The sequence below is a fragment of the Saccostrea cucullata genome, unplaced genomic scaffold, assembly GCF_032062105.1.
Source record: "Saccostrea cucullata isolate Sc308-1 unplaced genomic scaffold, CSIRO_AGI_Scuc_v1 ctg42, whole genome shotgun sequence".
NCBI classification, from domain to species: Eukaryota; Metazoa; Mollusca; class Bivalvia; order Ostreida; family Ostreidae; genus Saccostrea; species Saccostrea cuccullata.
In genome coordinates, this window is record NW_026932910.1 from 254,189 (window position 1) to 269,435 (window position 15,247).

The 15,247-nt window shown below is 29.9% G+C and overlaps 1 protein-coding gene across 1 annotated transcript; it reads left to right on the plus strand.

The window, feature by feature from the left end:
* The first annotated feature begins 2,369 nt into the window (after window positions 1-2,369).
* Window positions 2,370-8,211, plus strand: LOC134236455 (probable G-protein coupled receptor 139). The gene is made up of 4 exons (XM_062718640.1): window positions 2,370-2,453; window positions 5,473-6,927; window positions 7,277-7,352; window positions 7,490-8,211. Exons 1-2 carry the CDS (start codon window positions 2,430-2,432, stop codon window positions 6,679-6,681), a joined length of 1,233 nt encoding a protein of 410 aa, XP_062574624.1. The 5' UTR covers window positions 2,370-2,429; the 3' UTR covers window positions 6,682-6,927; window positions 7,277-7,352; window positions 7,490-8,211.
* The last annotated feature ends 7,036 nt before the right edge of the window (window positions 8,212-15,247 follow it).

Below are 15,247 nucleotides of genomic sequence, written 5' to 3' on the forward strand. Positions count from 1 at the left end.
TTCCTAAATCATCTTATACATTAGTTTGATAATCAAAGGCCCGAAAATAAATAATTACAATTGAAATTCATTGTATATTTACATTTCTTCCATACCATTATTAAAGTAAGAAAATTAAGTTAAACATCATAATTGATCTTTGATTTCTCTTAAACTCTTCATAAAATATTCGAATGAGAGGCATCACACTTTTAATAATGTCAGGACACGTAAGACATTTGAAAATCTGACAAGATTTTATGCAATTCTTTCCATAAATTAGAAAAACTACTGCTAAAACAAGCATTAAGAGACGGTGTTACGAACAGTTTTTTTGACAAGATCATATAATTAGGTTAAAAAAAATTCGGTATTTCAAAATCACTTTTTATTTCACCTTTCGGGTGTTTGTTTTACTAGATCTGGTTAACATCATTCAATATAGAACATAAGCTAACAATCTATAGCAAGTAAGAATTCGTGTTAATTTTGACACTGGAACTTAATTTTTTTTTCATTGTCACTTGTCTTAAGTTTTACAATGAGTAGTTCTATGTGAGATGCATATTTTTTCTGTTGATTCTCAATCATACAATCATGCTAATGCACTGTAAAATCCGTGATCTGCATAAAACATATCAATTAAGTTAAGCATCACCAGATAGAGCAATGAACACTTTCTGGTCAATCAGAGAATTTTTACAAACAGTTCAAAACATTTATGTAAGACTTAATAATGTTGATATCAATTTTTTAAAAATAATTATTCTTTTGAAGAAAGAGCAAATGCAGACATCAATCATTTTCTGAAACTAAAATGGATGCAATATTGAAAAAAGTGTTCTTTTAATATTTATAGTATAACTTAGGTTCTAGTTTTAACGCAGAAGGTAAAATATATTTGATAAGTAAAATATTAATGGATGTCGGAAGTTAGAAACATAAATTCATTATTGATGAGGATAAATTGAGACAGTTTGTTATCAGTCGTTTGGAATATATAAGCAGACACAACAATGGTGTATTTTTAAGCAATGGGGCTTGAATAGTAAATCATTTATAAGCGAAGGAGAGATTAAAAATAACGATGGAGATTTTTACTTAAAAGTTCATTTCCATCCAGTTTATTTTTGAAAAATTACAGGTGTTATCTAAAACACCTAAGGACTGAACATCTAAAGAAAACAGTCGCACTTGATGATATCAATTACTGCAGTTTAGACATCATATTTCAAAGATTTTTTTTCGTAGTGCGTTTGCCAGATGGAAAGAGAGAAATTTATAGAAAATTTCAAATGCACATATTTAATCAAGTTTGATGCATTATCATTTTAAAATTCGGAATACAAGTCATTACAATATTTCAGAATTAATTCAGAATTTTTAAGTTTAAATGTACTCCCTCAGCCAGTTGTAAACAAAATCTTGTTTAATTGACCTAAGTCCAAATATGCAGTTGTATGATTTTTTGTCAACAGATTTACATATTACACATACCAAAAGTCTCATCCAGATGTGCGACAATGATTTTCAACATAATTTTTCACGGATGACCTTACTATTTAGATAAAGAGATAAAATTTCGATTTATGTTCCAAAAAAGTATCTTCCATTTGGAAATTCAATCTCGCTTCCTCTCTGTAATCAAGTTGTTCGTAAACGGAATCATTTCTTTAAAGAAAAAAAAATCTGTTACCGTTTTCGTGGTAATTAGTACATTGATAATAATAATATTAATATTCATATAATTAAGATTATAGAAATCATTTTTACCAGCAATTTCTTAAAAATATCTATCAGATTCCTTACAACACCTAAGAAATTTGAATTTAAACATTTTAAATGAGCAATTAACTCTCATACATGACATTATACAGGTGTACATTGAAATGGAAACGGTAAGTTTCACAACTTATCTAATCATAATTTCCATATATATTTTAGAATGTTTCTGCTTGACGACTAAAAAGTTGAATTAAGTTTGCTTGCAGATCAAAAGTACTTATCAGTTGGATGTTCAATTGTTATTTTTTTTTTACAAGCCATCAAATTCAAAAATAATTTATTCTTGATGAAATCGGTAAATTACCGTCTTAAAACTTCTCTCTGATTCCTTATGTATTCTGCCACATTTTATATTATTCCTGACACCAAAGTGTAAATTAGTCAACCAAAAATAGAAAACACAATAGGTTAAGATTGAATATAAATAACTTCAATTACCTGAGGAAAATATTACTGCAAAAAAGAAGATAGAAACACATAATGTAATAAACGATTTCATTGGCCAAGAGGTACGTGAAAAAAGAGCGAACGAAAATTAACAGCATATCATTAAACTATTAAAGTATGAATTCAAAGTTATAGAGAGGTTACTTCATTTGAATTGGATATCACAAAGTGATCGGTTCGGTGTTTTCTATTGGAATGTTTTCTTTTAATCAAGAGGCATGGGATTCTTGGACACAGTAAAGGTACGGCGTTGATAAATTATTATATATAACCTTAGTATATACAAGTACATGTAAGCAAAGGGCACTGGGGGCTATTGCAAACATTTGAGGATTCTGCAGAAATCGTCTTTCATTCTTTCTATTGAAGTTGTACAATAATTGAATTTATCCTTAGAGGTGAACAGCACTTTAGTCAGGTGTATTTTAAGAATATATCTTCAATTCAAATGATGCAAATTGGTTTCTTACTCCTTGCCTTGTGAAACTGATGCTAATCAAATAATTATCTTATATAATGCATTTTAGGTGATAAGATAAAATGGATTAAATATAATTTACATTGGTGTAGAATATATTTCTTGGAAGCCGTCTTTTTTTTTTTATACATGAAATCCCCTTCTGTCTTCCCTCTATTCCTTCTTTTGAGGAACTTAAATATATATCTTTTTTTTTAAGTGTACAAAATTTGGGATTTTTAAAAATTCCTTTTTGAATTGATTTCCACATAAAAATATCTTAACCCAATCTTAACCATTTGCTTGTGGTTGTTTGATTAATTGCAATGATTAACAAACTCACTAATAGTAATTAAAGTGATACAAAAGGCCATAATAAAACACAGAATGGCAGTTTAATGAGTCGTCGACAAGGTGTTAGCCACAAAATAATAGTGAACATGAATACAGAGAAATATATAGTCACATTTTGTAATAATGTAGTAATTATAATTATTAATTACATGGTATAACAGAAGCGAAATTTTAAAACGCTTCCAGTATTCCTTTCGCAAATTGTAAAGCTTAATATACAATTCCATGCATTGTATGCACCTTTCACATTAATAGCTTTGCCTAATATAGTATTGATGTTTCATACAGTAGCTTGGTTTGGCTAGCTGTTCAAATGTGTTTTGGATGAATCAAAATATAATTCGGTTAAATCCTTGTTACTTAAAAAACGGGTATGATAGTATATTAATTGATTAAAATGCGGCACACATTTGAAATCTTAGGGGGAAAACGCCAAAACATAGATAAGCATGTTCAAATAAAAATGGGGTTATTTGGCATCTATAATAAAAATGGGGTTATTTGGCATCTATAAGGATATCAATTGGCTCTAAATTGTAAACTTAACATCAACCACATAGTTTATTGACGGAAATGATGGTTTGTCAGAGACTTCGCGACTTTGTATTGCAATCAGCCAGCCTATACCGTATAATAATGATAAGTTTGATAGTTAGGTCACTGTGTCTCCATAACAGTAGTTCACCAGATGAGATGTAACTAAACTCTGTAAGTATAGTAATCTCCCGACTAGAGTTTTTATTATTAATGGTTTAGTCGTCTAGGATAGGTACAGTTAAGCCCAGTTGTCATTGACAGGAATTTATTTTTGTCAAGTTTATTTTAGGTTTTAAGATAACGTCGGGACTCGACTAAATAAACAGAAAAAACTTAAGCTCTAATTGGACCAAAATGAAAATCTCAATCTTAAATTATTCTATGAAAATATTATCCTGAAAAGTATTTACGTGATTGAACGAATGTATGAATTTGCGATTACTAAAAATTGAGTGATTAAAATATATTAATCTAATCAACAATGTTTTTTCCTCTCTGATATTTAAGAAAAAAAAAGAATTTTTGTTTTAATTACAAATCACACATCTTCAAAACTGTTTATGGTCTTCATCAATTTTGCATGGATCAATATGTATTTATGTTTTTAACCGAACGATTATCCTTCGTTTTTCATAAAAAGATTTGACAGTTTTTTGGTAACGAACTGCAATCTTTTAATTTAAAAAAATCTGTCACTTAGAATTTTCTTTGAAATTGTCTTTATTGTCATGAAAACTATTATTCATAAAAACAAACGTATAAATCATTCATTGGTTCAAAACATAGTTTAATTACTTCCAGAAAAAAAAAATCAGAACCAAAACAAAATTTATTTATTGCCCCAATTTGATACGTCATATTCTCCTATCTGTTTTAAATAATGTGTGTGAACAGATGCCTTTGTAATTTTTCGACAATCTCTACGTTTATTTTAGTTACAATATAAGACTAATTATCGGTTCTTTAAAATTCAAAATTTGAAAACCAATTTTTCAGTGATTCTTGATTTTCTCTCTTCCTTCAAAGTTAAATATCATCTCAGCACTAAAAAAAAAAATCAAAAGTGTCACGATGATTGCAATGCAATTATTAATGTCGTTCTAAAATGCTCAAAATATTTAAGCTAAATAATATTTACAAATAAAACATATTATTAATATGATTGATTATCAAACAATTTACAATTTACAATTTACTACAAATTAGTAATCAATGCTTGATCTTTAAAATTCATTTGACGCTTTTTGATCAAAGTTTATTTTTAAATATATATGCAGGCAACTTTTTGTAATAATTTTTTGGGGTAAAAAAATCCCCAACAACAATTTGATTTTTTTATTACCCTGTATTTCTTGAAATGACTTAAACAGTTATGAAATATATTATTATTTTTTTTAACGTATGTATCTTTTGTATCTCTGTATCACATGAAGAATGAATTAAAAAAAATGATTTTAACATTTTAATTGCCATGCTTTTTGCTATCTAACATAACAACAATTTTTAATTAAAGTTATCCCATCTATGAAAATATGCTATATAATTATAATTTCATTCATAATATAATTGTAAAAAAAGTACAAAAAATTCTTCAGTTTTACCCTTTTAGATAACAGACTGTTTTGAATTCATTAAATGTAAATTGTTCTTCTTAATTATGAACTTTTTTGTTACTTTCAAATATGGATATGTATTTTCCTATCACATATATAAACCTCATTCATTTTCATTGCTTTATGTGTAAAAAAGAGATGCTTTCGTCAATCAAAAGGTTCCATTTTATACTGAATCAGCTAAAATTTACAAAAGTAACACAATTTAAATGCTAATATTGTTACCTGATCGCAATACAACATTCGTGACTTTTTTAAGTATGAACATACTTTTTCTGATATAGTTTTTCTTTCTTGCAGACGACCATGGCATTAAATCAAACCCTTGACAGGAACCTTACAAGAGCTCTCTATAATGAGTCCTCAACTCTCCTGGCCTATGACTACGATATATATCACACCTTCTGTCCTGAAGCAGTGGCAGTCGACAAATATGTCACCCCTTATACATACGTCATCGGATTTCCAGGGAATATCTTTTCTCTTATCATATGGCTCCAGCGTCGCATGCGGAATTCCTCTGGATATTACCTTGCTGCTTTAGCTTTTGTGGATCTTTTGTTTTTGTTACTGCAAGTTGTCTATGAACTCAATGAAAAGTGGGAAATCAAGTGTTTGGATTTGCCGTTCATTTGTGAATTTTACCCCATTATTTTCTTGACCTCTCAATATCTTTCTCCAATTCTTGTCTTGTCTTTCACCGTCGAAAGATACATTAGTATTTGTCATCCTTTTAAACGAGAAACTTGGTGCACGACAAGAAATGCCAAATTAGTGATCGCTGGAACAACTTTAGGTTGTTTGTGCATTAACAGTATTCAAGGATATTTCTGGTCTTATGACTCTGAGAACAAAACTTGTCTTCTGCGACATTCAGTGATTGAGAACGGGACGGAATCCTTCTGGGCAATATGGACCTGGAGTGTGGAGGCGTTTGTGTTCCTTTTAGTACCGTTAGCTATACTATTTTTCAATATTCTTGTAATCATAGAAGGTCGAAGACTTTCTCGGTTCGAGCAGAGAACTCTCCATACACGGACATATAGAAACTCAGCAACGACAGTAATGTTGCTGGCGGTGTCCTTTTACCAAATATTTACGACACTTCCGGTGACCATTGTTGTTACTTTGTACTATACGTTTCCTCCCGGTGATATTAGTGTTCTACCCACCATAACCGATACATGGAAAGCTCATTTTCAGTATTACTGGGCAAAAACTGTTATTGAGGAAATTGGACTTACTCACTATGCAGGAAACTTTTATATTTACATGTTAACAGGGAAAATTTTCCGACATGAGTTCAAAAAACTTATGAAGTCAATATTCGGCGGACTAAAGGAAAAATTAACTAACACTTTAAAATCCGAATATTCCATTGTGAGAACTGGTGGTGTCAAACAAAAGAGGGAAGTGAAAGTTTCCGTATGTAATGGGAATGGGAATCATAACCTTTCTGTCTCAACTGAAAGTGAAGCCATCCTTAGTCCACCAGAAACACAAGTGTGATCTTGTAAAAGTTTTGCAAAATAAACATTCATAATAAAGTACATGCAGTCTTTGATGGTTTTTTAGTATATCAAAAATGATACAGACCATTTAGGACTTTAAATGTACTTGATTTGTTCATCTTACGAAGTATCCTAGAAATTTGAGCACAAAAAGAATCCAGATATTGAACTGATGGATGAACGAGGAAATTGACTGTCTGATAGAAATATCTTCGAATCAACAATACGTCTCGATGACGGAAGGGTAAGATATTTTTGGTTATTAATAGGACATTTTTGTTTAGTTTTCATGAACTTGGATCATTGTTATTTGAAGGGAAACTCTTTTTTTGCAATATGGCCTATATAAGCACTCTTCAGCATGAATGGCTATTAATTTTTTTTAAATATATATTTAGTTTAAAGAATCAAAGAAATATTATAATTCATTAACCGAATAATTGAAAATATTCACTGTGATTCTTTTGAAAAGCTAGTTTGTTAAGAAACAAAGACAAATGCTCTTGAAAATTACTCCTTAAAAAAACAAGAAACTAAATTTTTTTAATGTTTTCCATGCCATTCTTATTTATAAAACTGCTTGTGTTTTGCAGATGAAACAGAGCTTAAAAAAATAAAATGGTACAGGCATCGGGAAAAGATCTAGAAGCAACATTGCTGGAAAGAAAGGTAATAGAGAAAATAAACATGGATGAGATTATGGATTCTGTTAAATAAAGATTTTATAAAAAATCTAGTGATTTTACTTATAAATTAAACATGCATATTTCATTGTTTTTTAATACTGATTTTCTTTTTCTTTGTAGTAGACAAACAAATTAAAGAGAAATTTGATGACTGTGGACTGGTAATAAAAGAAGTGATTGCACCTTTTGCTTGAATTTAGGATAAAAATCCATGGAAGAAGTTCATCTCATGATTTCACCTTGAAAACCATTTATTTGATCTTTGTAAAACAAAAGTGTTGCCAGTATTTCTATGTACCACATATGGTGAATGTTTGTTTCTATGATGGTTATTTACAAGTAATTGTGTCATATAATATACATTTGATGAAACGTGAAATCCTTATCAGGATGATCAATATAGAACAATTTGTCGTGAATTGCAGAACATAAGTCCCATTATAAGTATCCTCAGATTGATAAGATCTTGATCTCTCTTTCCTTGTGTGTATGTGTAAGTGGTATTTAAAATTCAGTTTCCGATGTTTTGTGGTACCTAATTCGTAAGAAAGAGAAAAAGAGGAAGACTTTTTACTATTTAGAAAGAATTCATTTTAATTAATGACTTTAAATAACTATTTTTGTCAGGAATAAAATTGAATATTAGAAACAAACGTTGTAATTTCTTTAAGAATTTCATTATTTGTAAATGCAAAATAATTATGTTGCTTGTAAGTTTGATGTTTTGAGTTTCAGTTAACTTTAAAAAACATTTATTTTAGATGGTTTATTTTCAAATGCTTTTTTGAATTTTAGAGTGTTAGTACAATAACCTAAAGTTATATTTTAAACAAATTGTTTTACTCTAGAAAAAAATGATGAATGAAATAAAAATAATATTTTTAACTGTACTTTTGAAATTCTGATTCTGAATGTAGATAGAAAGTATCTTTTTAAAGAATGTTATCATGGTAAACATTTGTTTATATAATTATCTGTGATAAATACTGTGGTTTCATGTATTTTTTACTTTCAAATTTTTAAGTCTTCAATTCAAACTCTTTAATATAATAAATTTTGAACACCCACCTCATACTGTTTGGTGATAAGTAAAAAATAAGACTACAGTACACTGAACTCCTGGTTAAATGGTCTTGTACTATAGCAAAAGAACACAAATGGGTGTTTAACAAAAAGATGAAACCACAGTATGTTTTCTATTTTGCCAGAATGGAATGTATTGAAATAAAATGACATATAAACACTGAAAGAATTTGGTCAGTATGTAAATGTATGATGATTTGTTTTTTATTGTGTTAGTAATTATAAATATTTCTAGAATGCAATAAATATTTATGACAAGATTGGCCTTATTCTTTAAAGAAGGAGAAGAAATTTCATTTTAATGAGTAAGTCTTTTATTACAAACCAAAAATGAGAGTTTATGAATAATGTGGACTGTCGCCTAATCCATTTTCAATAACTGAAAATATTCTTTCTTACTTAAAAAAAAAATAGTATAAGAAATATGTAATAGTGTACATGCAACTCAAAAAATAAATTATCCTTCAACTCCAAAGTATGGATGCTCACACATCATGTATATATACATAAACACTTTTAAAGGGAAGGCCAATAGTGTAAAAAAAATAATTAAATTACATAACTAGAGGTACTGTGGGCACTGACCTCACTAAATGATATATATATATATATATACCCCCACCTCCCATATGTTTATAATGGCAAAGCTCATGCTTTGCTCTTGGAGATCCGTAAGTTTCAGATCATGCAGTAAAATATGAGGTGCACGATGGCATAATTAATAAAGAATCCATGAAATTAACATTAAATTTTATTCATTGATATAGGAAGAGTTGCAAATAAGAAATGGGTACCCTTCCATATCAAAAAAATGGCAGTGTCAGTTCAGGCGCACATTGGCACTACGTAACAAAGAATCCGAGAATGTCTCATTAAATTACATTCGATGGAATAAGAGGAGTTGCAGATAAGAGATGGGTACCCCAAAGCGTAACAGACAGACGGACAGACATCCCGATCAATATATACCCTCCCACTTTTCAAGCCGGAAATCAGTAAAGTTTGTTACATGTGTAGAGGTTCTGATGTGGCGAAGAAGAATCAGGATAATTAATTATTGTCTGGCTCGAGTAATAATAAAAGAAAATACATCGCATCATTTCTCTTTAAAATACTGTTATAGCAAGAAACTCCGACCATTAGCTTCTACTTTTACCTTCAAAATTTAAACCTTTTTGGGTTTTTTGGTTTATGTTTATTGTTTAATGTCCTTTTCATTTATCACTCATTTGAAGACGTCAGGCAAATAATACATCAGATATTTTCCTTATTTCTTGCACTATATAGCACATAATTGTATATAATTTATTTTCTAATACAAGAAATGATAGAATTATATAAGAATTTCTACACATCACAAAGACCATTGATAAAACAATCTTTTCCGGCGAGCAAATAATGATGTATTCATCCGCGGTTATCAAATTAAATAAATGGGTTGCCAAAATTAGAATCGCATGTTGAAAACTTGTCGCTAATTTGTATATTCTCGTTTATTCCCAAAAAATATTAAGGTTTACTGACGTGAAACAAACCACACATCTGTCTTAAATTCATCTTGATATTTATTTATTAGGACAATTTGGAAAAAAAGAACATTCCCATATTGGGTTCAGATAATAAATCAATAGTGAATATATTCAGTTATTGACCTTTCTTATTTCATTAAATACAATATCAAGAATATGGCGAAGGACACGTATATCTTTCAGAAAAGGAAAACCCGAAAGCCATTTCAACCTTCTTAATATTTATAAACGTATTTGAACATTTGTATTGACAGAAAATTTAACCATTGCTGTGGCGTCATGCCTTTTTTAGTCCAAAAACTAATTATGTAAGAATATCCTCGTAAGTATCGAAAATGTTGTGAAACAAAAACATCATATGTAGAAAGTAGACGATAGAAAAGGCTAGACATCCCTTTTACTAATATGGTTGTAAGTTGTAAGTTTCGTCTTTAGTCAGTAAATAATCAGAACAGATGTGACAGACTCTGTCTTGACTTTTATTTCGATTTCCCTATGATATTTTGAGTCGACATATTAACCACTGTTAGTTGATAAAACTTATGTCGTGTTGAAGGACTCGGGAAGTGTTTTATTCTTTTTAGAGTGCAATGTTTCTTTTAACAAATTCTGCTGCAAAGGAAAATTTAACAAGTCAGCTTATATGAAAGACCTACAGTACTCGTCGAAATTTCAACAGTTTGTTGTAAGATCTCTAATCAATAATAAAGACTACAAAAATGTTGTCACTGAGGAACTGAGAAGCATCTATTTGTTAATATTTCATGTAGAGTATTTGAGTGGATAATGAGAGAATTTTCTTAACCAAGTAGTTATGCTAATGACCAATCACAAGAAATGAAAATTTTCGAGTTCCATTTTATCACAGAAACAGTTATCTATGATATCAAAAAGACTTGTTTTTAATTCAGCAATAGAAATGGTTAAATAAATTGAAGAAAAGATATTATAATTGACTGTAAAAAATGTTAAGATCTTAAATTTTCGAAAAATTCTTTGGAGCTTTTGAGAATTCACATTTGGTTAACACCTCTTCTAGAATATAAGTACTGTGGCATAGTACATGTATGTCTAAAGTTTATGCTTTGTAGCAGTAAGACCTTAGTATTAATTTGGGTATAAATAATTTTGACCTTTTGATCTTGACCTTAGAGTTTTGCCCACTTTTGAAAAACTTTACCCTTTGCAATAACTTTTGAATCGTTCGTATTTGGGCTTTCATATTTCACAGGTGTATTCCTTGTGACAAGACCTTCCTGTTGATACCAATTCTGAAATTGACCTGGGAGTTTAACTTGCAGTTTTTACTAAAATATTTAAAGTTACGTGTATAAAGACTGAAATATGATTTTGAAAAAAAAATCATCCTTAGAAACTGTGAGTGTAAATTGGATTTTCAGATGTAGAAACGATGGATGTTCTTCTAACATACAGTTACACGAATGGTTCTCACGAACAGAGAGATAGTTACATGTGTTGTCTTCTGGATCCACTTCACATTGTTTATGTAGTCTTTCTCATTCTTTTTATCATCTCCGATTCAGTCAAAACGAAATAATAGATTGTTTATATTTTCTTTTTAACTGTATACCACGGTACGCCTATATAAATTTACAAACACTTGATCCATTCTGACAATGAGTTCAGATCTCCCATACATATACATGAACATGTATTTCGCCCAAACACCTGGCATAATCTTCATGAAGTCTTGATTAAAGGAATTGACCATTTTCCAAACGTTTAAAAGAGCCAAATGTGAATTTTATTTCCCGAAGTATTTCATGAAATAAACTCTATCATTGTTATATATTTATTGAAATTATAGGCCAAAAAGCTACAGAATTAGGTTCTACATTTGCTTCTTCTTTCATGCTATGATTAATGGTTGATATAGCTCTCATAAGCATTACACTTTAATTAGATTTATGAAGTATCAATCAAATGGTGATGCTTCTATTAATTCTCATACATCCTTCACCGACTTTGCGCACATTTTCCGTTGTACTTTAAAGCTGTTTGGCATCATGATTTCCAATCAAAACTGAATGCCAATGATGAGACATTCATCCTCGTAAATCATAAGGTTCTATTGTAATCAATGCCTATGTCTTCATTCTCCTTCGCATCAAAGAAGGGTCGATCGAGAAAAAAGCACCTAAACACTACCAATAAATCATCATGGATTCTTTCAAAGACAATTGGCTGTCCTCTTTGTTATTATTCATGATTTTAGCATCCAGAAAATGTATTTGTTTTGTTTTGTTTTCTGCATGCTCAAAATTTCCCAGTCAAATATTCTTTTATTAAAAAAAGAAGGAGTCAGTGCTGGGTTTTCTCCTAAGGATTAGAAACAGGCTATTTTGTTTCATATAAATCCAAATCAAATGCTTCAACATGACTAAAGTACAATTAAGGTCATACGCAACGTAGTTTGAATTTTTTTGTCATTTTCCATGGAGTTGAAGAGTTCCAAATCTTGAAGGAACTGTATGTTATATTTTAACTTCTATATACGGTGTTGAACACTTCTTCTATAACAATTTTGGATAAAAGAAACATCTAGAATATATGTTTAGTATTTTTTATATATTTTTCTTTGAATTATCCAAAAATTTTCATCAATTGATATCTTTCAAAAACTCCTGGTAATGCATGCTGATATTTTATCTACGAACATCTGATGACACTATAATCTTAAATTAAGAATATCTTAAAAAATTATCAGTAGATAAGGTACATTGCATATGTCCTTAAACAAGATAAAGGGCCAATCATTTAGAGTTATGAAATTAACGATTTTTTTGTGCTTCTGCGTACCTATCATCGTATATTTCATGTGCAGAAAATAATAATTCGTAATACGTTTACGTTTAACAAAAAATTACCGTCGCATCAGACATTGCAGGGTTAGGTTCATGATTTGATGGGGACCCTCAATTAAAAGGAATAAAATCTTGATATGCCAGAACATTACTCTTGTAGAATTAAAGATAAGATGACTGACACTTTTTTGACATGTTTAATATTCTGATATATTTGTAAGTAAAAGAATATAGACATATTGGCTATTCATAGAAGTCTTGCATGACATGAGTTTCTTCTTCATTAGTATATTTACATTGGCACCAAATGTTCGGCCTTCCAAACTAAACAAAAAAGGTCAGTAAGAGATAGATTACAGTGCATTTATACTTTTAGAGATGCATTTTTTGTTAATAAAATAGTACATTGTAAACAGGATTCTCATCAATCACTTAATCATTAATTGTATTAATTACTACACAATCACTGTTAAACAAACAAATAAATCCAACTAGCCATAAACAAATAGAAAACCACTCAAAGTATCAACGATGCAACGATTTCGTTTTTGAAAATTAAATATTACAAAGACACTGTTCATCTTGTTCCAAAAAATGATAACAATACCAGCATAAAAAACCTTGCAATCAGCAACTTAAACATCTAGTGACATTTCGCAAAACAAAGCAATCATTAATGTTTTGTAATCCTTGTCAGTCTATGCACTAAGTACTCAAATGCAATCTCCTCTACTTTTCTCTACTCTACTCTGCTAAAGCGAACTGTGATTTTCCATGCTATGCTAAGCTATGGAAAATCATAGATCACTTTAGCAGATATTCTCTGCAAAGCTTAGCTAATATACCGTACTATTCTTTTAAATGCAATTTATTACTACTAAATATCCTATCCTAGCTTATACTATACTATCAATACTATACTATGCTATATTATATTATACTATGCTATGCTATGCTATGCTATGTTATGCTATACTATACTATACTATACTATACTATACTATACTATGCTATACTAATTATAGTATACTATACTATACTATACTATACTATACTATACTATACTATACTATACTATACTATACTATACTATACTATACTATACTATACTATAATAGTATAGTATAGTATAGTATAGTATAGTATAGTATAGTATAGTATAGTATAGTATAGTTATAGCTAGTAGTTACTGTACTTGCGCTCTGTAACTAAAAAGTTTTAAATTGTCATCTGGACAAACGATTAAAAAATTGCATACACTGTAATCGAGAACACTAGCAATATCTTTGAAAGGTCCCAGTTACAGATGATTTATTTCTCTGCAGTTGTCATTTGTGGAGGTGTTACATGAGATTATGGTTCCAGTCCTGTATTCGTTATTAGATACGTAAGATTTATACGTCTGTTTTATAATCATCAAAGTGGTTCCTGTAATTCGATTATGAATAGATAAATCAATGGACTTATATAAGTTTTCTATTGACAGTTTTTTGGACAATAAATCAAAGAAAGATTTTTGTAGTTCGTGTCGTATAATAATCTACGGCATATGACAAGGTGGTCAAAATTAACGATTATAAAACTGAGAGGTAAATCAGAAAAAAAGTGAGGTAGTGTGAAAATCTGCGTGGATCATGAATTTAAATGATTGATAAAACATGTTAATCAAAGCCTTGAACATTTAAGGTACTTAAAACATTTTAATTTGGGTTTTGGGTTTTGAATATTAAAGCTTCCTGGGAATTGAAGATTCTTTGATCAACTAAATGTAAATCTATTTAATTTACGCCTTGTACTTTAATATCCCACCTAGAAAATGGAAACGTTTGCTTACGTTGATAAAGTGTTGTTTCTGAATTAATTCTCTTTAAATACTAGAAAGCTGAACCGCGCTTTTTGTCCTTATTCTCAGTTTAACACCCGAACCCCCTTTCAGTCAAGTAATGTACAATAGGAAACTAGAGGTACTGTGAACCGAAATAAGTGTCTGTGTGATCAAAATGTGAAATAGGAAGTACATAATGGCATTATGTAACTGAGAATTTTTCAAAGTATCATTTAAGTTTATACAGTGGTAATGGAGGAGTTGCGGATAAGAGATAGATATCCTTCAATATTATTGAAAAAATGAAATGGCTGTGTCCATGTTTTGATCTGGGAAACCCAAAACATATGTCTGATCAAAAAGTAAAGTAGGGGGTCACAATGGCAATATGTAACAAAGGTTCTGTGAAAGTCTCATTGAATTTCCTTCAGTGGTAAAAGACGAGTTACGGATAAGAGATGGGTACCCCAAAGCGTAACGGACGGACATCCCGATCACTATATACCCTCCCGCATTTCAAGCAAGAGATAACAAAAATTATTTCGCTGAAAAGTCCATTGAAACAATACAAATTAGAATCAGAGCGAACACAGGCTTCTAAGACATCAGAGGTGGG